The sequence below is a fragment of the Sus scrofa genome, chromosome 9 (assembly GCF_000003025.6).
Source record: "Sus scrofa isolate TJ Tabasco breed Duroc chromosome 9, Sscrofa11.1, whole genome shotgun sequence".
NCBI classification, from domain to species: domain Eukaryota; kingdom Metazoa; phylum Chordata; class Mammalia; order Artiodactyla; family Suidae; genus Sus; species Sus scrofa.
This window is the reverse complement of record NC_010451.4, coordinates 90,613,764-90,640,364: the sequence shown is the minus strand read 5'-3', so window position 1 is coordinate 90,640,364 and position 26,601 is coordinate 90,613,764. Positions and strand designations below refer to the sequence as shown.

Genomic DNA, 26,601 nt, shown 5'->3' with positions numbered 1-26,601 from the left:
GCATATGGAAGTTCCCAGGCTAGGGGTCTAACTGTTGCTGCCAGCCTATGCCAGAGCCACAGCGATGCCTGATCTGAGCCGTGTCTGCGACCTACACCACAGCTCACAGCAACCCCGGATCCTTAACCCACTGAGCGAGGCCAGGGATCGAACTGGCAACTTCATGGTTCCTAGTCGGATTTGTTAACCACTGTGCCACGACAGGAACTCCCATATACATCTTTTAGATGTTACGTTGCCTGACAGTTCTTCCCCAACAATCCAGAACTTGATAATTAGATTAATAGACATTTTGGGGAAAGATAATAAACTGTATGCAATAAAGCAGTATATATTATGTATATATAATATATGTAAATATAAAAATGCAATAAAGATAGTGGCATTACAAATAATAAATAAATATGCCCAGATTTCTAACCATTTGGCCACCAAAAAGATTTGTAATTTTCAACAAAAATGTTAAAAGATGGCTTTGGAAAAGCAGAAGTTTTGCCTTTAGGAGTGAGGGAGGCTACAGCAGGTTGTCCCTGTTCACAATAAAGTTTCAACTGGAAATAGACATCACTCCTTACAGACCCCCAACTTTATTTTTGGCTCTAAGGATCACTTCTCCTGCCTGACTTATTTTCGACCCCCTTGTGCCGTTGTCATTCTGTGGAAATCAGAAGACAAATTTCCCTGGGAAATGTCCTCAATCACCGCCCTTCCAAACCATCCCATCAGAAAGCACTCAATACATCACAGCTTCATTTCTAGGACATCTAAATGATACCCTCATATTGACATTCCCTTCCCTCTTTGAATCTGAGTGCCTGAAGTTCTTTATTTCTGGGTTTCACGCAACCACTTTAAAATGCAAGAGGAGGTGGAAATTTCATCGTGAGCAAATGACAAACATAATCTATAAAACATAAACCCATAACACAGAGAAGCAGATACATTATCTGACTGAGTGATGGCTGGATTTATGAAAGCTGATTTTTTTCACCTGTCAATACGGTAATGAGAAAAATCACAATGAATTACCTTACTTTGCTAAGATCAAGCACTGCATGGCTATGGGTGGCTACTTTTTTGTTAAGGTTTTTGGTTGTGGATTTAAAGGATGTATATCCAGTCAACCCTATTATAGTTCAAGGAAGTAATGACCCTGGCCTTCTGGTTAAGTCAGTGGATGAGTAAGGACATACGTGCTGAAAGGGGGTATGTGTGTGTGCAAAAGAGAGAGAGAGAGAATCAGAGACTGTCAGGCATACCTCAATTCCCCTGGTTTCCTCAATGAACCTCCTGCTGACTGTGACCAGAGCCTCCCTTGGCCATGCATGGAACCAGTCAACAGCCGTGCAGTTAACTAGGGCTGGGAACTTCCGAGCTCTATCCCTCAGCGTGTGACCAACCGGAGAGAAACACAAAATGATCTGTGGAGACAAGGGGGCAGGGCAGAACCAGAAGGGTGATGAGTGAGCAAAGAATTACACTGCAACCCTAGACAATGAAAGAAAGAAGCGCAGCCAACCATGACATTAAACTAGCCTAAAGCATCACAGAGAGCAGCATTCACCTACCTTCTTGCTCATCAAAGTATAAGCCTGCCCCAGTCGCACATACAGAAACACTGCTCTGGGCTTTCTTTAAATTGGTCCCTGTCCTGCTAAGTATTTTTGATGAACATCATAAAGGGTGGGAAATTCAATCTTTCTATTAAGCAAGTCACACTGAGACAATGAAAAATAAAAATAAGGAGTATTCATCTTCTGTCTCGTATTCTGTAATTCATCAGGCTCTATAAAACTGTGCCAGATGCTTTTTAAAAAATTATTTATCATATTGAATGTTTACTCTGTTCTCATTTAAAATAAAATACATTTACTTGAATTCATACTTCACATTTTTTAATAATGATTTTTATTTTTTCCATTAGAGCTGGTTTATAGTGGTCTATCAATTTTCTACTGTACAGCAAGGTGACCCAGTCACACAAATATGTATACAGTTTATTCCCTCACATTATCATGCTCCATCATAAGTGACTAGATACAGTTTCCAGTGCTAAACAACAGGACCTCATTGCTTGTCCATTCCAAAGGCAAGAGTTTGCATCTACTAACCCCAAGTTGACAGTCCATCCCCCTCCCTCCCTCTCCACCTTGGCAACCACAAATCTGTTCTCCATATCCACGATTTTCTTTTCTGTGGAAAGGTTCCATTTGTGCCAAGTATTAGATTCCAGGTATCAGTGCTATCACGTGGTATTTGTCTTTCTCTTTCTGACTGACTTCCCTCAGGATTAGAGTCTCTAGTTCCATCCATGTTGCTGCAAATGGCATTATTTTGTTTTTTATGGCTGAGTAGTATTCCATTGTGTACACACACACACCCATCTTCCTAATCCAATCATCTGTTTCCATGTCTTGGCAATTGTGAATATTGCTGCAATGAACATGTGGTGCATGTGTCTTTTTCAAGGAAGTTTTGTCCCGATATATGCCCAAGGGTGGGATTGCTGGGTCATATGGTAATTCTATATATAATTTTCTAAGGTACTTTGATACTGTTCTCATAGTGGTTGTACCAGCTTACATTCCCACCAACAGTGCAGAAGGGTTCCCTTTTCTCCACACCGCCTTCAGCATTTGTTATTTGTGGACTTATTAATGACGGCCATTCTGACCGGTGTGAGGTGGTATCTCGTGGTAGTTTTGATTTGCATTTCTCTAATAATCAGGGATGTTGAACATTTTTTCATGTGCTTGTTGGCCATTTGTATAACTTCTTTGGAGAAATGTCTGTTCAGGTCTTTTGCCCATTTTTCAACTGGGTTGTTGGCTCTTTTGCTGTTGAGTTGTAAGTGTATTTTAGAGATTTGTTGTTTGTATATTTTAGAGATTAAGCCCTTGTCAGTTGCATCTTTTGAAACTATTTTCTTCCATTCTGTACATTGTCTTTTTGGTTTTTTTATGGTTTCCTTTGCTGTGCAAAAGCTTGTCACTTTGATTAGGAGTCCCACTGGTTTATTTTTGCTTTTATTTCTGTTGCCTTGGGAGACTGATCTGAGAAAACATTTGTAAGGCTGCTATCAGAGAATGTTTTGCCTGTATTTTCTTCTGGGAGTTTGATGGTGTCTTGGCTTACATTTAAGTCTTTAGGCCATTTTGAGTTTATTCTTGTGCATGGTGTGAGGGGGGTGTTCCAGTTTCACTGATTTACATGAGGCTGTCCAGTTTTGCAAGAACCACTTGAATAGACTTTCTTTTTCCCATTTTATATTCTTGCCTCCTTAGTTGAAAAGTAATTGACCATAGGTGTCTGGGTTTACTTCTGGGTTCTCTATTCTGTTCCATTGGTCTGGCTGTTTTGGTACCAGTACCACACTGTCTTGATGACTGGCTTCATAATATTGTCTTAAGTCAGGGAGAGTTATGCCTCCTGCTTGGTTTTTGTTTCTCAGGATTGCTTTAGCAATTGGGGTTTTTTTATGGTTCCATATAAATATTTGGATTGTTTGTTCTAGTTCTGTGAAAAATGTCATGGGTAATTTGATAGGAATTGCATTGAATCTATAGATTGCTTTGGGTAGTATGGCCATTTTTACAATATCAATTTTTCCATCCCAGGAGTATGGAATTTCTTTCCATTTCTTTACATCTTCTTTAATTTCCTTGATTAATGTTTTATATTTCTCAGCATATAAGTCTTTCACCTCCTTGGTCAGGTGTATTTCCAGGTATTTGATTTTTTTGGGGTGCAATTTTAAAAGGTATTATATTTTTATATTCCTTTTCTAATATTTCATTGTTAGTATACAGAAATGTGACTGATTTCTAAATGTTAATCTTATATTCTGCTACTTTGCTGAATTTGTTGATTAGTTCGAACAGTTTTGGGGTTGAGTCCTTAGAGTTTTCTATATATAGTATCATGTCATCTGCACACAGTGACAATTTTACCTCTTCTCTTCCAAAGTAACTGAACCATGGTTCAGTTTCCCAGGTTGCTGTGGACTTGAGGGTGCTGGGGGAACTGAGGCCTATGGGCTAAGGTCTGAGAATTAGTCCTGGTTTCCTTTTTTCTATACATCATATACATACTTGATATAAAACAAAACTGTGCACTTCTTTTAATGAAGTCTTTCACACTTTAAGATCAGGCAACTAACAAAATCACTTTTCAAGGGCTGTGATTTATTTTTCCCTATAGCATTTTAAAATTCATGTCATAAAAATCATAAAGTATGTGAAACCACATATTCTCATTTAACAGATGTTTTTACTATGTTCATTTTATATACCATGGCTCTTCAACAACTCGAGGTAAATCCTAAGATCTAAAATGATTTTCTTTTTTCTTTTTTTTTTTTGCTTTTTAGGGCTGTACCCGTGGCATATGGAGGTTCCCAGGCTAGGGGCTGAATCAGAGCTGTAGCCACTGGCCTACAACACAGCCACAGCAACACGGCAACATGGGATCTGAGCCATGTCTGTGACCTATACCACAACTCATGGCAATGTCAGACCCTTAACCCACTGAGTGAGGCCAGGGATTGAACCCACAACCTAATGGTTACTGGTTGGATTCATTTCTGTTGTGCCACAACTGGAACTCTTAAAATGATTTTCAACAACGCATAAGGTAACTGATCATTCATTCATTAGTCAAGAGTTTAGTTACAAACTGAATAATTGCTCTAATATTGCATGAGCTGAATTATCAATTACCACACAGAATTTTGACTTTTATCTCAGTTTTTAGGTCTCTCCTACCAGCCTTTTTTTCCCCATACATGCGTATTTTTCCTAGAATTTCATTTTCCACACTCAACTTACCTCTGACTCATGACAATTTTAGAAACTTCATTATACATAATTGTAGCAAAGACAGAAAGGGTCCTAAATATTTCCATTACTTCTAAACTTGTTCTATTTCTACACTTATTACTGGCATACTATCAGGTCTTAAGAATGTGTTAGAAAACAAAGTAACTGAACCATGTGTGGTTAGCCTGGGGAAAACAATTTTAATTTAATTATATGTCTTTATTATTTATGGAAAGATAACACAGAACACTGATTTAAAGATTTATTTTCCTTTTCCACAATTTTACAATTGAACACTTTTTTCTCTATTTGTGGCTTAAATAAGGAACCTCACAATGTTGCCTAAATTTCACATGGAGGACAGGTGGTAGGAGACCAGTGGTTCTCAAAGGATTATTAGGGATTAGTTACAAATGCAAATTCTTGGACCCATTTCAGACCTAGGGAATCAGAAACTCTGAATGGGTCTTGGCAATCTGTATTTGCAGCAAGACTTCCAGGTGATTCTGACACTGCTACAGCCTAACAGTCTTAACATTTTCTATGGGAATACCTCAAGGGAATATTTGCATTTTTAATGCTTTTGCAACTGGTGATATATTCATAGAATTTAAGTGTCTACATACCGAGTGAAAAAGAAAAATTCGAAAGTCTTAAGTAAATTAGATAATCATTAAAAACCTAAATTCATTTTAAATTGATTTTTATTTTTTCTATTATAATGGGTTTACAGTGTTCTGTCAATTTCTACTGTAAAGTGACCCAGTAACACACACATATATAAATACATTCTTTTTTTCACATTATCCTCTATCATGTTCCATCATATCATGACTAGATATAGTTCCCTGTGCCTAAATTCCATCACATTAAATAGACCCTGGGAACTAAATTAGAACACCATGTTCTTATTCATTAGTACTTCTTAAGAATGGACAGGACAGTACCACACTAGCCTTAAGGAGTGCACTGACTGCCCAAATACTCAACTCTTTTAATTTCTAGCTTGGTGAGAAATCTAGCACAGGATTTCTCCCTATCCAGTTTTCCATGGTAATAGTCTTATGTGAGATTTTTCTGAGAGCCTGTGCTAATATCTTCAAAGTTCTGTTTTGTTCTTTTAAACAAATAGTCTGCACAACTTTACAGATAATCTGGAATAAATTCAAGTTGTTGCCTTAAGGAACAGTATTGTGGGGGGAAGAAATCACCCTATAATTCTCCTACTATATTTCCCTAATTTCATGAGATATTAATGAAGGAATGAAAAGAAAGACAAATAAATGACTGGGGAAGAGGGAGTGATGTTGTCTCTAATTTACTTTTGTTGAGGTATATAATTGACTAGTAAAATTCTAAGATGTTTAATGTGTACAATATGATGACTTTACAAACAGACACTGTGAAAGGATCCTCCGCATTGAGTCAATCAACACAGCCATTACCCCATCTATTTACCCTTTTTTGTTAAGAACATTTAAGTTCTACTTAGCAAATTTCAACTATACAATACAGCATTATCAACTACAGTTATCATGTTATACATTAAGTCCTCAGATCTTATTTATCTTATAATTGAAAATGTCTAGTCTTCTACCAATTTCTATTTCCCACTCCAACCAATCACTTTTCCACCATTTCTATGAATTCTACTTTATTTTTAGAGTCTCCATATAAGTGCTACTATGTAGTATTTGTCTTTCTCTGTCTGGTCTATGTCATTAAATAATACCCTCAAGGTTCATTCATGTTGTTGCAAATGACAGGATTTTCTTGGAAGGCTCAATAATTTCCATTGTGTTTGTATGTATACACATAGGTGTATAGATCTGTGTGTGTGTATACCTCACATTTTCTTGATATACTCCTCCAGGGATGGATGCTTTGGATGGTTGTTTCCATACTTTGGCTACCACGAATAATAAGGCTATGAATACAAGAGTACAGCCATCTCTTCAAGACAGTGCTTTTGTTTCCTTTGGACATATGACCAGAAGTTGGAATGCTAAATCATAGGGTGGTGCTGTTTTTAATTTATTGAGGAAACTTCATACTGTTTTCCCATAGTATCTATTCTAGTTTACATTCTGACAAACTGCACAAGTGTCCTCTTTTCTTCACCTCTTTGCCAGCATTAGTTATCTGACTCCTTGATAAGAGCCATTCTAAAAGGTGCGAGGTGATATCTCAGAGCAGTTTTGATTTGCACTTCCCTAGTGGTGATGTTGAGCACTTTTTCATACACCTGTTGGCCACCTGCATGTCTTCTTTGAATAAACATCTCTTCAGGTAGGTCCTTTGCCATTTTTTCCATTGGATTATCATCTGTTTTTGCTTTGTTTTGTTTGGTGATTGAGTTGGATGAGTTCCTTGTATATTTTGGATATTAACTCCTTATTGGGTATAGTGGTTTGCAAATATTTTTTTTCCATTCCATAGGATACTTTTTCATCTCGTCCATGATTTCCTTTGCTGAATAGAAGCTTTTAAGATTTAATTCTACTGGTTTATTTTTGCTTTGTTGCCTTTGCTTTTGGTGTCAAATCCAAAAAATCAATGGCAATGATCCCTTGTCAAGAAGCTTACCCTCTATTTTTATTTCCAGGATTTTTATAGTTTTAGATCTCACATTCAAGTCTTTAATCCATTTCAATTAATTTTTGCTATGGTGTGAAAAAGTTGCCTAGTTTTATCAATATCATTTATCCTTTCCCCATGGTGGTTTTTTTTTTTTGGATTCTTTGTTGAAAATTAATTGACAATACTTGCATGGAATTATTTCTGGGATTTCTATTCTGCCCTATTGATCTTTGTGTCTTTTTTAATGCCAGTAAAATATTTTGATTACTATACCTTTGTAATGTGGTTTGATATTAGGATCTATGATACCTCTAGCTTTGCTTTTCTATCCTTGTCTTATTTTGATCTTAAAGGAAAAGCTCTCAGCTTTTCACCATTGAGTATGATGTTAACTGTAGGCCTGTCACAAATGGACTTTACGATTTTGAGGTATGCTCCCTCTATACCCACTTTGTGGAGAATTATTATCATAAATGGATGCTGAATTTTGCCACATGCTTTTTCTGCATCTACTGAGATGATAATGTGAATTTTATCCTTCATTTTGTTAATGTATATACATCAATCGATTTGTTGATGTTGAAACATCCTTGCAACCCTGGAATAAAAATCCCACTTGATCATGGTGTATGACAAACTTGTAACATATTATTAAATTCAGCTTGTTAATATTTCATTGAGGATTTTCACATCAATGTCTCAAGGATATTATCCTTCAATTTTCTTTTTTGGTGGTGTCCTTGTCTGCTATTGTATCAGGGTAACAATGGCCTTGTAAAATGAGTGTTCCCACCTCTTCTATTTTTTGGAAGAGTTTGAGAAGGACTGGTGTTAATTCTTTTTGAAATGTTTAGAAGTCACTAATGAAGCCATATTGTCTGGCTAATTATACCTTTGAAATACTTCAGTCTAGTATGATATGCATGAGAATACTCATATTATTTTACACCTTTGGGGCTATTATCTGGTTATTATCTAGAGTACTCCAGCAAAAACTACACAGGCTAGAGGTGCTTAACCAGCTACTCTAATGGAAGCCCATATTGGATAGTCAGCTAGCTGAGCTCATGGCTAAATGTCTCTCATCAACATAAATGGCTGGTTAGTTAGCATCATGGATAATGGATACGATGATTTTTCAATGATGAAGTGAAGAGAGTGTTCAATGTATCTTAGAAAAATAGAAACATCTGCACTTGCACCTCCACAGTTCTATGAACAAAACAGGAAAATCAAGATCTCAAAATATCCCAGGAGTCATCCCCTTGGCTCTTAAGACTTTGGATTTTGCCTATGGAAAGTTTCTGTATTTTCATATGATCCCAGTGAGAAGATCAGTTGAATCCCACAATGAAAAAATATATATGCCTAAAAGGGGCTCTCCAATAAAGGCTTAGTCAGGTTGCTAAATGGACAGGGCTGGGATTGCAACAAATTTACAGAGCAGATTTTAAGACTTTAAGACTTGTTTGTGGTTGCCAAGGGAGAGGAGGAAGGATTGAGATGGAAAGGGAGTTTGGGGTTAGTAGAAGCAAACTATTACATTTAGAATGGATAAACAACAAGATCCTACAGTAAAGCATAAGGAAACTAAATCCAACCTCTTGTGATAGAACACGATGGAAAACAACATGAGAAAAAGAATGTACATGTATGTATGACTAGGTCACTTCGCTGTACAGCAGAAATTGATACAACATTGTAAATCAACTATAATAAAATAAAATAACTAAAATAGATGTTAAAAAAGACTTGCTTTAAACTACGTGCTAAACATAAACTCATATGTAGCAGAGTTCAGTCTGAGACTTCTTTCTTTGAAGCACACCTTAAATTGACAGATTTGGGAAGAAAAGTCCCCATCCCCTGAAAAGGTATCATCTACCTCCAACTACTGAAGGACATGGAAACATACCCCCAAATAGCTCCTGACAACTGCAAATGACCAAACTGGCTTAAGTTAGTTCCCAGTAGTGGATTGGGAAAAAAAAAAGTTGGCTAAGAAAATAAAGTTAAAAATGCCTCAGACAGCTGTGCTCTTTTCTAAAAGCAAATTCTCACAAGTAAAAAGCAAACCCTGAAATCACCATCTATGTATTTTCTACAGCTCTAACATTTGGATGTCAGGAACCTGTTTTTGGAATCCATACCATAGAATTTTCTATTCCTTTTTTTGCCCCCCTACACAGGTGTTATGACTCATTTGCAATAACCCTCTTTTCATTGGGCTTTGTAATACATTTCAATTTCTTTTAGATAAGATCCCATCTTAAGTATACCTTTATTTGAATATCACTAAAAGGCCCCTGACTAAAGGACTTTAGGAAATCACTAAAGTCCATTTACTCTTATAAGGGAAATCTGAATTGCTACCATCACTGCATTTTTTTTTTTCTAGTTGATACAGCTTATTCTCAGACAGAGGTAACCCTTCCACATATTTAGTGCAGAAGCTTCTACCTCTAACTTGTGTTTGTATTTATCCTCAAAAGTCTCAGTATTTTAAGAATAATAAGATCTGAATCTGAGAGAATCCTCATAGGAATAAGGATTTAGCATAAAAACAAATCCTTGCTTATGTTTTAATATCACTTTATCATCTTTATATATCCTCCTGTATCATCTCCTCACCTAATAACCTTTTAACTTCAATTATTTTTATGAGACCCGACAGCATCTTCCACATACAGACCTGCCATGCATGTTTACATTTATTTTCTTTTTAGGTTAACACACATTTCCATGGCCTTTCACTTGTGAATATTGGTTCACTACAGCTTTTTACAAGAGGTCAACGTTTTAATTCTTCTCTTTAGCTTTTTTTTTTCAAAACATGAAAACTCTTCAATTCAAAAGAAACTTTATGTGGAAGCCCAATAGTCAGCAAAGAGCAAATGTAATCCAGAGAAGTAAGAATAGTAGGAGTTCTATTCCCCACCATATTTTCCTTCCTACCTATTCCTGTATATATGAGAAGAATCCCTGTCACAGTGGTGCTGCCTGTCTCTGAGGCAGAACCGGCACTGCCCACACCCTGCTTTCTAAGCCAGTCTGCAGCCCATAACCTCGTACAACCAACCAACGTTCCTTCCTTCCTTCCTTCCTTCCTTCGTTTTTGGGACTGTACCTGCAGCATATGGAAGTTCACAGGCTGGAGGTTGAATTGGAGCTGCAGCTGCCAGCTTACACCACAGCCGCAGCAAGGTGGGATCTGAGTAGCATCTGCAGCTTACACTATAGCCCAAGGCAATACTGGATCCTTAACCCACTGAGGGAGGCCAGGGATCAAACCCACATTTTCGTGGGTACTAGTTGGGTTCTTGATCCACTGGGCCACAAGAGGAACTCCAATAGTGGCTTCTTTTTTAACAGAAAATCAGATGCCTGTCTACCAAATGGGTCCATATTTGAATCATGCCATGCAAGGAGAATGGCTTCTAATCTGTGCTGCTCAGCCAGCAGAGTAGGTGAGTTCTTGCTGGCGCTGTGTGGTAACTCTATACGTGTGCAGTTACAGGAATAAGCCCCATCCGTGCTGACAAACACCAGATCCAAATGTCAGCAAAATGTGAAATGCACGAACATGCCTTTCCAAATGCAAAGTTTATTCAGTTTAAAGGAATATCCTTTATTCTGGAAAAGCCCTTCATTTCTGCTGTTAAAAAATTTTTTTTAAAAAAATAGGAGTTCACATTGTGGTGCAGTGGAAACGAATCCGACTACTATCTATGAGGATGCGGGTTTGATCCCTGGCCTTGCTCTGTGGGTTGGGGGATCTGGCGTTGCCGTAAGCTATGGTGTATGTCGCAGATGTGGCTCGAACCCCACATTGCTGTGACTGTAGCGTAGACTGACAGCTATAGCTCCAATTCGACCCCTAGCCTGGGAATCTCCATATGCTCTGGGTGTGGCCCGACAAAAAGAAAAAAAAAAATCTTAAATAAAATAAAGGAGATGACTTCTATTCACTCTGAGATACTTTCTAAGCTTTTCCCCTCAATGAACCCTTTACTGTCCTGTCCTCTGTAATCTTATACGCCCCTTCTATCTCACATAATAGTTGTGATTTTATACTAGTCTGTGCCATTTAGGGGTTGATGCTCGTTTTCCCAGCAAGTGGGTGGCTCCAGGGGGGCAGGTGCTGCTCCTGGTCACTCACTGTCATGTTCCCATGGCCCAGCACATCTGAGATACCCGATAAATATTTTCTGAATGTTGAATGAAGAGATACAGGAGTTATCAGATGGCAGTATAAATTTTTTTCTGTGTAACATAGATTATTGCTATCTGCATCCTAATTTTTTTGAGGTTTTGCTCTTTTATGAATTTCAAAAACAGGTATACAATACAAAGTGATACCTTTCGTCTCTCCATGAAGCTCTTTTCATTCTGCTTGTATGAGAACCTGTGAGGGCAGGAGCTAGGGCACCGTATTCACAGAAGTGTGGTCCAGAGCAGTGGACATGGTTGGCAGGACAGAGATGGACAGAGCTAGAGCTGGTGCTGGGCAAGCGAGCCATGAGGGGGAATTGCCTCTGGGTGATGAGCACGGGTAATGGGGTGGCAACTCCACATCATTTAGCTTGACCTGCGAGGTGTGCTCACCAAGCCTTGTAACACATTTAGCATCCCGTGTTGCCCAGCTAGGAACATATGCAAAGGAAACAGCAGCTAAGCAGAAGTTCCAAGTCTTTAGCACATGCTTGTGAATATCACGATTTAAGAAACTAGTATGGAGAAATCTATTATTCTTAAAAAATAATTGCAAGGAGTTGAGGGTGATATATTTAGATGAAGAGAAAGAAGCTGCCATTTTCTTGCCAAAGGGAGACCCATTTCTTTGCTACATCATTTCTCTGTCAGGGTAACATGCTGACCACTCACCTTTTTCATGATGTAGCAAACTAAGTGACAAGGCCCAGAAGGATGAGAAGTATTTAGGGGGAGATCTTATTCCTCCTTAGCATTTAAAAAAACCAAAAACCAAAAAAGCCTTCCTACTCAGTTTAGTAGAGAAGAGATAAAATATTCAATTAGTAATCCTGTGGCAGTAAGGAAAAATGATCCAGACCTAACTCCAAAACTGAGTCTAGCTTATACCAAGGGACATACTAAAAAAAAAAAAAATCTGACTATGAAAAGGCTTAGACCACAATAGAGGTAAACATAAAACTGATCTCAGTTTTGGTAAGGCTTGCGAAAGCACAGAATCAAAGGAAACAAATAAAGGAGAGGGCTGATGGATTTAAAAATATGAAAATGTAAAACTTCTGTACAATCTCTGTACTACATGGATATTAATAAGTTCAAGGAAAACTGCCATATAATTATCTCAAGAGATGCTGCAAAGGAATACAATAGGTACATACTTCCTTGACAAGGTATATCCTGAGTCAACAACATAAAATGTAATAGTGAAGCATTAGAAACACTTTCTTTGTAGATTTACCAATGCAATTAGGAAGGAGAACAGATAAACAGAATATGAGGAAAGACAAATTATCATTACCTGTAAGCTATATATCAACCAACTAATAGCAACAATCAGCGAGGCAGTAAGGCAGCTGGTTATAAAGTTAAAAATCAACAGCTCTTGTAGATAGAAACAATACACTATTAGAAAGCTTTATAGGGGAAACAATCCTACAAAACAAATACATGAATTTTTATCATGAAGATCAAATTCTCCCTAATATAAAAAAAGCTTTCAGCATGATCTCAATCAAAATTTAAATTGTTTAGAATTTGACAAAATGGTTCTGCTATTTATCCAGACATTTAAAAAAAAAAAAGCCATGTAAAAGCAACAAAGAAAACTTAGGTGCAATAGGATGTGAGATACAAAAGCTTTCATAACTTACATAGCACAAAGCTGGAATCAGAAATATCAAGAAAACAGAAGAGAGAATTTGGAGACGGACACGGCTAACACAGTCATTTGGCATATAATAAAAGTGGTACTTTAAATTACTACGGAAGAAGTACATGGTGTTGAGATAAAAACACATCTTTTTGGAAAATAATGTAAACCTCTCAGCTCAGTCTTTGTCATAGACAGTAATAAATCTCTTCAAGATGTAGCATAGTTTTAAACATAGAGCATGAAAGCATGTGGGCCCTGAAGTGGCTGATACTGGAAATATTCTGAATCCATTTATAGCTTTATTCATAAAGGCTATGTGACAAGATCAATGGTAAGAAGAGGTAGCCTGGGACATACTTGTAGTAAGATGTCAGCCTGGGGTCTCAGGGGGAGCATTGGATTTCTGATTCAGAGAGCCCCAGGTCTTTGCCCCACCTTCTTCCTGCCTGGAATACAGACCCTACCGCACTCAGGGTGGGCTTGTGAGGCAGGAAGCAGCAGGTGGACGCTGGCAGGAGAGAAAGATGGCATGGCATGGGCGTGTAGGGGGATTACTGAGCCGGTCTACACTCTGATGTGGAGGCTCTAGGATCAGCTCCTGGGTATCCCCTTCATTTATAGCACAGCTGAGTTTCAGCTGCTTCTAGTCAAGTGTTTTAAAATTGTGGAGAGAAAAATGCCTTCCTAAATATGTAAGAAACCTCAAATCCATAAAGGAAGATGTTAACTAATCTAGTATAAAAACCTAGAAAGGAGTTCCTGTTGTGGCAAAGTGGTTAACGAATCCAACTAGGAACCACCAGAGTGCGGGTTCAATCCCTGACCATGCTCAGTGGGTTAAGGATCCAGCATTGCCGTGAGCTGTGGTGTAGGTTGCAGATGCGGCTCAGATACCGTGTTGCTGTGGCTCTGGTGTAGGCCGGTGGCTACAGCTCTGATTAGACCCCTAGCCTGGGAACCTCCATATGCCACAGGTGCAGCCCTAGAAAAGGCAAAACAAAAACAAAAACACCTGGAAAAACTTTCCAGAGTTACAAACAAATAGACATATACCATGTAGACATTTAAATGACAAATGCTAGAATAGGAAAAACATATGACACACATGTATAAGCCTAACCACTTAATATACACAGAATGCATCAACAAAGCCACGTACAATTCAATGGAAAAGTGGGTCCTTTGTGACTTAGCCTTGGAGGTTGTTCAGCATCCCTTCTGCCTTGCTGTACTCTACTGGCTGAAGCAATCATAAGCCCACCCAGATCCAAGGAAGGGGGACCCAGATCTCACCTGTGAGGCAGAAGAGCTTCAGAGCTTTTGCAGGCATCCTTTTAAACCACTACAAACCCTAACTACTAGACTTAGCAATTCCCTTTCGAAGAATCTACCCTCCAAAAGCAAGTGAAGTTGTACACATATGATGTTCATACAGGAGGCTCCTGTTAGCAGTATTTATAACAATGGTTGGAAATGCTATAAAATTTGGTTGTGATGATTGCTGTACACCTATAAATGTAATAAAATTCATTAAGTAATTAAAAAAAAAAACTACAATGGTTGTCAAATTTCAGTCTGCTTCAGAATCACCTGGAAGTTTTGTTAAAACAGATTTCTGGGTCCCACCAAGAGTTTTCCATTCAAGTGGTCTGGGGTGGGGCTGGGAATTTGCATTTGTGAAAGGTATCTTTCTAGGTGATGTTGATTCTGCTGCTCTGAACAGCAGACTTGAACTGACGCTGATTCTAACATCAGTATCTCAAATTCTCTTACTGTACTTGTTTTCCCATTTCACGATGAAAATTTGATCCAAATTTACCACAATGGAACAGGGAGAAATCTCTGCCTCTTTACAACCTGGTAAATATAAGCTTAGCCATGTTCTTGATGAGCAGAAAACTTTTCTTTGGGCAACCAAACCTTAAATTCTGATTTCTAACCTCAGCTCAGAATTGCTCAGTAAGACTCATGAGGAATTTCAAATACAAGGATGGAGGGGAATCTAGTTACTCTACTCCTTAACCTCCATGCAGAGGTGGATTCACAGCTAATGCCACTTGCCATCCCTTCCTGTATACTCCAGGCTTTACAGGATCTGCCAAGTCCATTGCAAACTCAATAGGTATGGCATGCTAGAAGGAGCCTAAATGTCCATCGACAGAGGAGGGGATCAAGAAGGTGTGGTACATATACACAATGGAATACTACTCAGCCATTAAAATGAACAAAATGCCCTAAAAAGACAAAAAGACAAAAAAAAAAAAAAAAGACTAAAATGAACAAAATAACAACATTTTTAGCAACATGGATGAACCTAGAAATTATCATGCTAAGTGAAGTCAGTCAGACAATGAGATGCCAACATCAAATGCTATCACTGACATGTGGAATCTGAAAAAAAGCACACAATGAACTTGTTTGCAGAAGAGATGCTGACTCACAGAAACTTATGGTCTCCAAAGGAGACAGGGTGGGGGGTGGGGTAAGGCGCTGGGGGTGTGGGAAGGAAATCCTATAAAATTGGATTGTGATGATCATTGTACAACTATAAATGTAATAAATTCATTGAGTAATAAAAAAAAAAGAAAGAAAAAGTAGCACCTTTTCTAGATCACTAGACATTACTATGCGAGGAAGTCTGACTTTTCCATAACAGCATTTTAAATTGGCTTCCTGTCGTGAGAGTGGAGAGGTTTCCTGGGCTAATACTTCATCCTTACTGCCGCTGTAACTTGGTTCTGCTCTGTCCCAACATGCTACACTAAAGCGTGGGGTAGCCTCAGTCCTCAATTACTTGCCGTCCAGGGTTAACGTAAGAGTCACTTCCTTAATTCAAACTCTCCCATTGTTCCCTTAATCATGTACAAAAACCCTATCTCACCCCAATTTACTTTCCCAGCCTGATGCACCTGGTTCTTCCATCAGGAGCTCCATGTTCCAGTCATTTAAAGCTTCTCTGGGTTTTCTCCCAGTATGTGCTGTGCAGTCCACTCGTTCTCTTACATAAATGTTAGTTCCTTTCCCTGAAAGTTCTTCCACAACCCACTGCTTCTTCGTGAACTCCAATCCAGACTTGACACAGAGCACATTGCCTCCTCCAAAAGGGCTCATTGCTTTAGGAGGGGTGCTGCATTCCTCTGTACTTGCATGGGTACTAATTTTTTTTTTTTTTTTTTTTTTTGTCTTTTAGAGCCAAACCCGAGGCACATAGAGGTTCCCAGGCTAGGGGTCGAATCAAAGCTGTAGCTGCCGGCCCACACCACAGCCACAGCAACATAGGATCCAAGCCACATCTGCAACCTATACCATAGCTCATGGCAATGCCAGATCCTTAACCCACTGAGTGGGTCCAGGGATCGAACCTGTGTCCTCATGGATACTAGTTCGGTTCCTTAACTGCTGAGCCATGACGGGAACTCCTTGCACGGCACTATTTAGATTGCTCCCATACTCTAATGATTCATGATGTCTCTCGTCTCCTATACAAGGGTAAGCTCCTCAAGGACAGAGACTGTGTCCAGTTCACTTGCACAGCCATCTTCTTGAAACAATGCTACGTAGAAGCCAGCATCACAGACAACTTATAGAAGGTGCCCTCCCCACACTCATGGGAAATGCCTAAGTCCTTTCAGAAGGAATGACTGGATGTTCTTACCAGGGAAGGAGTGGAACTCAAACTCGTTATCTGAATCCTGAAACAGAACCATATCAGAGTATCCACAGCATGTTTTTACTAATATGCAAGCAAAGCAAGTGTTTCTTACTTTGAGATGTAGTCGTGCCCGAGCCAAAAAGAATTTCCAGCAGTTTTCTTTGGAGTCCACCATGCCCAGACTGCGCACTTCGTTACGAATTCCGGAAATTATCTTGTCTACATCTTCATCACTGAACAGATCAGGGATTTCTCCTGTCCCCAAAGGAATGAGAAGAATTAGTAAGACACTGCTACAATTTAAATTTTAGGTAAGACTTGAAATGCATTATAATATAAAGTCTGTTTTAAATGATAAAGAGTTTGAAATCAGAAATGCAATCTATCTACCTTTCTTCCCTCCTTCCTCCCTCTCTCTCCCTCTCTTTCTTTTTTTCTTGCCTTATTGCAGCATATGGAAGTTCCCAGGCTAGGGTTCTAATTGGAGCTACAGCTGCCAGCCTACACCACAGCCATAAGAATGCCTGATCCCAGTCACATTTGTGACCTACACCACAGCTTGTGGCAATGCAACCCACTGAGTGAAGCCAGGGTTCAAACCCACATCCTCATGGATACTAGTCGTGTTCATTACCCCTGAGCCACAACGGGAATTTCTTCAATTTTTCTTTTTCTTTTTTTTTTTTTTTTTTGCACCTACAAGGCATATGACACATGGAGGGCAAGCTATGAGGAACTCACCCACTAAACACAGGTAAGAATAACATTTACTTGCCTGAAGGCCCTTCACACCCACAAGCAGAGACTGAGAAAATGATACCCTTCAAATGGGTAAGGTTTATAGCTTTCTCCCCCAGGACTGCCCCACAGCAAATGTCTCCAAGACAAATTATCTCTATTGAAAGTTCACTGAAACTACAGATCATTTGTCTTTGGGGAAGATCTTTCACGCAACGTGTCGGTTTAATCACCTGATGCCAGCAAGTCATTAATCAGCACAAGAAAGCTCTCATCTAGAACCTGGGCATCTGTCAGCAGGAACGCGGTGGGCAAGTTCTTGGCTCCGGTTCTGATGTACAAATTGGCAAGATCTACCTACAAGGAAAGGAGGCCATTGCTCACATCTTGTTAGAATGCTTCGAGCGCTGGGGAGAACTGAGACACGGCCACGGGAGGGCTGCATGCTGTCCTCTCCCTCTATTTACAGGGACTTTCCTCTCGGCGACCCTTGTGTTGTGGAAGCAAATAGCATGACATCACCTCCTCTTCTGGCGTGTGATGAAGACAGTCGTGTCCCTGGCTTAATGGAGCCTGAGCCTGAAAACAGGCTTTTAAGGAACAAATTCCCTTCAATTCACGTGAATTTCATACTTTGTCAAGCAATGCAGTAAAAAGGTGGTTTTTTTTTTTTTGTTTGTTTGTTTTTTTAATCTCATTTCAACAACTGCCTATTTCATTGCTTGGTGATTACTTATTTAGTAGGAAAGAAAGCATGTGGCTTTTGTTTGTTTGTTTTGGTTTAAAATAGCACTTGCCACAAATTTTTAAAGTATGGTTGTGATTAAAGAGCAAAATATTAGTTTTGGATGAGCAGAGGCAAACTGCTACATATAGAATGGATAAACAAGGTTCTTGTATAGCACAAGGAACTATATTCAAGATCCTTGGATAAATCATAATGCACAAGAATATGTAAAAGAATATATAGATATGTATGTGAATCATTTTTTTCTGTGTAGAATCATTTTGCTGTGTAGAACACACATTGTAAATCAACTATACTTCAATGAAAAAAAAAAACCAAATTTAAAAAATATAAGTTTCTTGACTGAGTTTCCATCTGTATTTATTTTCATAATCCTACCCAGAGGGGAAGAAGTCTCTTTACACTTGTAAAAAAGTATCTTTTTTTCCCCTACCTTCATTGTAAAGGAATAAGAATGTTGCTGAATATCAGATATGGTCAATGGGAAAGAAAAAACATGCTTATATAAGCAAGTATTTAATAAAATACCTTCTGAGCCAGGTCTACAGGCTTGCAGGCTTATCTATCTATAAACGCTAGTAGAAATTTGCTATTACTAATTTGACCATGAAGGAGAAATAGCCAGAGGCAACTAAATCCCCCTAAGAGCTTTCCCCACTCCTGCCTGGCTGACTGGTGTGCTTTGATCCTTGCGGAAGGGGCATGGGGCTGTCAATCATTGCACTCACCCGAAGTTCTTGGATTCCAAAGCCTTGGGTCAGAGTGACCTGGAAGACCTCAAGTCCGCAAATGTAAGCTGCCAGGCGGGACAGGCTCTGCTTGCCACTGCCCCCCACGCCAATCAAGAGCGCGGAACCCTGAGGGGTCTGCAGGATTCTGCTGATGCGACACCTGGAGAGAGAAAGTGCGCCCTCCGCAGGTGACCTCCGACAGGCCTGCGAGCTGCGTCTGTTTCATTTCAAAAATATTTAGATGCTAAGTTCTGATTTTCATTTCAAATTTTAGTCTTTGTTCCTGTTTTCCCATCAAACCAAGATGCTGCCTGGTTCTTCCTCCCAGCTCTTGCCTAACACACTGTCCTTGCTGTTAACGTCTCCACAGAATGAGAGAGTGGAGACATGGCCTTCCATCCAAGGGCCACACACTCCTGATGAGCAAGAAAGATCCCAACCTCACATCAGCATTCACATACAAGGACATCTGAGGGAGAATGTCTCTGCGCCAGAAACCTTTGCCGTGGAAGTACTATGGAAAGAATGAATTTGTTCAGACCAACAAACACCTCACATGTGATTAACTTCATGCGTTTTTAAAACTTGCCTCTTTGATTCTTACCTCCTTTGCACTAAAGCTTTCCCTGTGTCTCAAGCCTCGAAAACCTTTACTGAAACCATTAGGATCTCAGAGTTAAATGTCTGGCAGGGTCAACTAACCCCTTGTTCTATATTATTGAAGCAATTCTGAATGCTTAAACTATTGATATTATTGCTACATTTTTCATTTAGGAATAGGGTGGCTTTAACATGATCAAAATATGAGTTTGACTGAAGAAGTATGTTGTAACTATGCTGTAAATATTAAGAAAAACAACAAAACAAAATATAAGCATATGGAAGCCTAAATGCAAAACAAAAAACAAAAAAGAAAAAACACTGCTGTATTTGCTCTGTTTTTTCCTGAAATGAATTTAAGCTTCGAGCCCTGATTGAGCCACACAGATTTTTTTTTTTTTTTTAAGAGCACTTTTTGAAAGAAAAAATAGTTGGGGTCATTTATATTAGGACCATACATGTGATCATTTCCTGGAAACCTCTGATGACTGAAAAGACAGGTTATTATTATAGGCTCAGCCATCTCATTAAATTTTACTTTACATGACCACACTACAAAACCACCATGGGAAAGTTGTAAAACTACTCTGATGTGAGTGAAACCCCAAATTACCAAGCAGGTTTTTTATTTCATTTTAGTGTATGCTTTGAGGTCTGCACTTTCCAGAGTCTCTCTAAATGGCAATGTCCCTTCCTACCACACTCAAGGACACCCTGTGAAATCACCTCTGACGCTGAGAAAAGCAGCTTCTAGCTCATAATCCCTGATCAAAATAACAGCCTTCCCTTATAGGTCACTGAGAGCTCCAGGTTGAAGGATTATAGGAGAAGTCTCCTCAGCACCAGTGGCGCATCTCTTTCACCTGAGCCACAGCAGATGGTCGGCGTGTACCAGCCCAACCGGCAGCAGTGATACCAACAACTCACTTCACACCAGATCAGAGACTCTAACTGGAGCTCTTTTGTCTGCATTAACGGAGGACTGCAACTGCAAAGGCTCAACCAAACAATCAAGACTGAACGTGCTTATAATAAGGGATGATGTAGAGGCCTCCCAAGTTCTTCTTAGGCACTTGGGCTCAACAGTTTAAAGAATAACTCTTCTGGAGTTCCCGTTGTGGCTCAGCGGAAACGAATCAGACTAGGAACCATGAGGTTGCGTTCGATCCCTGGCCTCGATCAATGGGTTAAGGATCTGGCTTTGCCGTGAGCTGTGGTGTAGGTCACAGACACAGCTCAGATCTGGTGTGGCTGTGGCTGTGGCACAGGCCAGCAGCTACAGCCCCTTTTAGACCCCTAGCCTGGGAACCTCCATATGCCGTGAGTGCGGCCCTAAAAAAAGGACAAAAGACAGACCAAAAAAAAAAAAAAAAAAAGAGTAACTCTTCTATTCTGTGGAAAGGTTATGCTGTATAGTAGAAAACTGACAGAACACTGTAAACCAGCTATAATGGAAAAAACAAAAATTATAAAAAAAAATAAAGAATACCTCTTCTAAAAACTGAATTCTCCACACTGTTTTGATCTGCTTGAATTGCTTTCATGTTGTTCTTTTGTCTTACTTCATTATCTTTTCATTATCTTTGCTCAAATTATCACTTGTTAGAGAAGCCAGTGTTATTAATTGAATGGCCATCCCCCTGCCCAAATTCATATATTGAATTCCTAATCACCAGTACCTCAGAAAATAAGTTTATTGGAAATAGGGTTATTGAATAAGTAATTGGTTAAGAGGAGGTCTTATGGGAGTAGTGGGTGCCCTTATACAGTACAACTGGTTTCATGAAAAGGAGAAATCTGGATACAAACACATGCCCAGGGAGAGGGCCATGTGAAGACTGGAGGGCTGAGTATGATCTAGAGAGTAGCCACAACTGTGGATGCCCAGCTGTTTTCACTTTGTGAAAAAGCATCACAACCAATCAACTCACACATGTTGCATGGCATCTTCAAAGAGCACGAGGGGCATGGCAGCATTGAGGTCGTTGTAGTTATCTAATGCTTCTGTAAGAAATGTCTTCAGCACCTCCCAGTCCTTCACTGGCATGTAACACAGGTCTTCCTTGCCATTAGCAAAGTGGCAATAAATGAGGGGCTGCTGGAGCAAAAGCTGACTGTCTACACCCTGCAGGAGGAGGAAGAGAAAGATGCGGTCATGTCAGTCTTTAGAGATGATTCATATCTGAGAGTGACCCATCCAGGGTCAATCCAGGAGTAGGTGGGTAGAATGTTCCCAAGTACAGACCGAGTGCACCTCGGATTCACAGCTGTCTCAGCACCGTAAGCATGTGTGCCCTGCATTCACATGCTCATCTCATTTCTGCCCCAATGCCATTTTGTGCCAGAGCAGTGACCTCCGACATTCATATGCTTACTTCAAAATATTTATTAGCAGTCTCCAGCATTTTTTTCTGGAACAAATTACAATCCTTTGTGTCTATCAGTCTGTCTCCATAAACACGATAAGATTCATGAAGCCATAGCTGTATTAAATCATTTGGACCCTTTAAACATTCAGAAGAAGCAAATAAAATCCCCTAAAAGGCAAGGGTGGGAAAAAATTAAAAATTCAGAAGGTGAAAACATTCCAAGATAACATTGTCTTTTAACATTTTCTTTAACTGTGCACTGAATTTAGCAATACACCAAGGTACAAGAAATACCACAATTCACAATACATATATACTAGTAGTTGTACTTTCTGATAAGCAACATTTAAAAAAATTAACTATCATTGTAGCCATTTTTAGGAATGCAGCTAAGACTGTATTTCAAAAGTCAGCCCAGGAACTAAATACTGTATCTTTTAGAACTTGTGCTTCCAATGAATTCAGTTTCCAAACCAAAGTACAAACAGCTAACATGAAAGTCACAGGATGGTAACATATATATATTTTTTGTCTTTTTTTTTTCTTTTTGCCTTTTCTAGGGCCGCTCCTGTGGCACATGCAGGTTTCCAGGCTAGGGGTCTAATCAGAGCTGTTGCTGCCAGCCTACGTCAGAGCCACAGCAATGAAGGATCTGAGCAGTGTCTGCAACCTACACCACAGCTCACAGCAATGCCGGATCCTTAAACCACCAAGCAAGGCCAGGGATCGAACCTGCAACCTCAGGGTTCCTAGTCGGATTCGTTAACCACGGCACCATGAACTCCATCCGGAACTCCGGATGACAATATTTTTTATTCTAAAATCCTTCGGGAGTTCCCGTTGTGGCGCAGTGGTTAACGAATCCGACTAGGAACCATGAGGTTGAGGGTTCAATCCCTGCCCTTGCTCAGTGGGTTAATGATCCAGCATTGCCGTGAGCTGTGGTGTAGGTTGCAGACGCGGCTCGGATCCCGAGTTGCTGTGGCTCTGGCATAGGCTGGCAGCTACAGCTCCGATTAGACCCCTAGCCTGGGAAACTCCATATGCCGCGGGAGCAGCCCAAGAAATAGCAAAAAGACAAAAAGACCAAAAAAAAAAAAAAATAATAAAATCCTTCAGTATCATTTAATCTAACCCTTTCATTTCACAGATGAAATACGTGAGCCCACAAGTCTCCACTGCCCGAGTTCACATGTCGTGGGTAGTCAGAACATCTCGACTCTCCCCTTCCCTCAACACTGTCCTTCGAGATCCTAGATTCATCAAGATGCACCCCTCAAGGAGATAGTCACTTTGCTCTGGACTCACAGGAGAAGACAAGGGAGTTGTAGAGGGTTAGCTGCCAAAGGTGGAACATTTATTGGGTGGTGTCAGGTGTAGCTGACAGACTAGATATGAAGGGAAAGCAGACAGCCTCTCACCCCAGTCTCCCTTGCTTCCTAACATTAAAAACCTACCTTTTTTGCCCTAAAAATGACTACTGAAACATATCAGACATATAATATTGTATAGGTGTAAGATATATAACATGTTAAAAATCTGCTTTTATTTTTTAAAATGATTTTTATTTTTTTCATTATAGTTGATTTACAGTGTTCTGTCAATTTCTACTGTTCAGCAAAGTGACCCATCCATATACGTATGTATATATATGTATATATGTGTATATATATATACACATTCTTTTTCTGACATTATCCTCCATCATGTTCCATCACAAGTGACTAGATATAGTTCCCTGTGCTGTACAGCATCTAATATATAGCACAAATGAAGCTTTTCACAGAAAAGAAATGCATGGACTTAAAAATCTGCTTCTAAACAACATTTTAGGGAGCATAGCCTTCAAGTAGGTGCTAGAAATATGAAGATGAAAAGAATGGTCTGCGTTCTTAGGGAGCTTTTGCTTAATGTGGTGTAAGTTTTAAAGCAGTTGGGGAGAGATTTAGAAAAGAGGATTATCAATGTATAAAGAAACAAAAATCACCATATAAAGAAGTCTCATGAAGTTTTCACTTTCAACCCATTTACTTCTACTGTCACAAAAGAACTATAAGCCATAAATAATTCTTCAACGACTATATCAAGCAGGCCATGTATGTTGAGTATCCTCAAAATTCCCAGTTTTGAATTTCCTCTTTGGCATTTCCTTTCTAATGCAAATACATAAACACTGTCCTTTTACCCGACAAGCAAGTTAAGTGTCAACACCAAACTAAAATAATTTAGCAATTTAAGAAACTGATTTCTCTTGATATAATGTTTAAAAACCATATCTTAGAAATATTTTAAAAAGGATAAATTATCCCTCTTACTTGGCACGCAAACATTTACATCAAATAAATGAAACAGGAGGCCCAGACTTCTACCTTACCTTCTGCTGCAGAAGTTAAGTCTGTTACGTCTCTAGCATCCTAAGAGGAACCACTACTCTTGCTGACAGAATCAGACTAATAAACATACTATACTCACTTCACAGAGAAGTCCATGTTGGAAAAGGAAGGTATGTAGCATTGTTTTAAACTACGTTCTATGAAAAGAAGTACACAGCATAGCTTCAAACTAATTCCTATGAATGGACACCATTAATATTTCTATAATCGATGCTCCATTTAAGACACATAACACAGATCCATCAAAGTACCTGGAAGACGTTTGACAGGTCTCTCAGATTAAAGAGGTAGTGGAATTTAATGGCCGTAGGTAAAAAGTTATGTGTCATTGTCTGATGGAATGCAATTGTTGCCTGTATCAAAGCAGGGCCACTCCTGAGAACTGATGGACCAAACGCTTGATGCTGGAAATGGGAACTCAGGATTTGGCTGTAGATGGTGTTTAGTGCATCCATGGATGGAAAGTTGAATGCAAACACAGTGAAATGTCTCTGGGAAAAAAAAAAAAAAAACAAAAAACAAATTTAAGAGTAGCATGGAATAGAAAAGTAATGGTTAACAGTAGATTACCAAAAAGGAGGGAGCCCTATTTTTTCAGCTCTCCCTGTATCTGTGCCCAATGCCATGTAACTTGGTCATGCCTTCCACCATGGCTCTCAGACTGGCCATATGACTTGATCAAGCCAACAGAAGAAAGTAGAAGTGACAGAGTACCCATCACAGTAACAGGCTTGTGTCTTTCCACATCCTCTCTGAAGGCTCTACCTTTGCCTGAGTTCTACAGGCCTGCCAAGGGGTGAGAGACATGAAGCAGAGCCACACTGTCCCAAACACAATCACTGCAGCCAAAGCCACCCTAGGTGCATTGACAGTTATCTCCCCAACATGTGAACAAGCCCAGCGAAGATCAGCAGTCACCCAGCTGAGTCTCAACTGACCACACACATAAATGAGTGAACAACACGGACTGCTGCATGCTCTTGTTTTAAGTACCATGGTTGTGGTGGTGATTATTACTTCAAAGCTTATTGCTACACATAAATATTTATAGCAGCTTTATTCAGAATTGCCAAAATGTGGAAACAACCAAAACATCCTTAAATAAGCAAGTGGATAATCCAAACAGTGGTAGTGGTAAAAAGAAATAAGCTATCAAGCCATGAAAAGACATGGAGACCTTAAATGCGTTGTTTGCTTGTTTTTTGTTTTGCCTTTTTTGCCATTTATTGGCCGCTCTAGTGGCATATGGAGGTTCCCAGGCTAGGGGTGGAATCAGAGCTGTAGCCACCAGCCTATGCCACAGCCACAGAAACACGGGATCTGAGCCGAGTCTGCAACCTACACCACAGCTCACGGCAACGCCGGATCCTTAACCCACTGATCAAAGCCAGAGATCGAACCAGAAACCTCATGGTTCCTAGTCGGATTCATCAACAATTTGACAGAGTAACATTTATTTATTTATTTATTTAGTTTTTTTGCCATTTCTTGGGCCACTCCCGCAGCATATGGAGGTTCCCAGGCTAGGGGTTGAATCGGAGCTGTAGCCGCTGACCTATGCCAGAGCCACAGCAATGTGGGATCCGAGCCGCATCTGCGACCTGCACCACAGCTCAGGGCAACGCTGGATCCTTAACCCACTGAGCGAGGCCAGGGATCAACCTCATGGTTCCTGGTCGGATTCGTTAACCACTGAGCCACGACGGGAACTCCCGTAAATGCATATTTAAGCTAAGTGAACAAAACCTGGCTGAAGAGGCTACATACTATATGACTCTACCTATACGATACTATGGGAAAGGCAACACTACAGAAACAGGAGAGGGATCAGTGGTTGCCAGGGATTCAGGAGGGTGGGGAGGGCTGAGCAGGTGGGAAACATGGGATTTTTAAGGTAGTGAAACTAGTCTGTATAAGACTGTAATGATGGACACCTATAATTTTACATTTGCCAGAACATTAAACACAAAAAGTGAACTCTAATGTAAACATAGACTTCAGGTAATAATAACATCAATATTTGCCTTACCAGTTGTTGTAACTGATGCAGCACACTAATGCAAGGTGTTTATAAATGAGTTCAGGGATGTGAGGGGGTATATGGGAACTG

At 39.6% G+C, this 26,601-nt stretch overlaps 1 protein-coding gene across 10 annotated transcripts in view; it reads right to left on the bottom strand.

The window, feature by feature from the left end:
• The window catches only part of DNAH11 (dynein axonemal heavy chain 11), a 348,284-nt gene that overhangs the window by 127,963 nt on the left and 193,720 nt on the right, over positions 1-26,601 (bottom strand). For all 10 annotated transcript variants that reach the window (XM_021063431.1, XM_021063432.1, XM_021063430.1 and 7 more), the window contains 7 exons: positions 24,743-24,982; positions 22,105-22,266; positions 21,661-21,854; positions 19,127-19,289; positions 17,884-18,007; positions 17,025-17,167; positions 1,260-1,421 (listed from right to left, as the gene is read on the bottom strand). In XM_021063431.1, the coding sequence (XP_020919090.1) occupies positions 1,260-1,421; positions 17,025-17,167; positions 17,884-18,007; positions 19,127-19,289; positions 21,661-21,854; positions 22,105-22,266; positions 24,743-24,982 (1,188 nt within the window). The remainder of the gene's footprint in view (positions 1-1,259; positions 1,422-17,024; positions 17,168-17,883; positions 18,008-19,126; positions 19,290-21,660; positions 21,855-22,104; positions 22,267-24,742; positions 24,983-26,601) is intronic.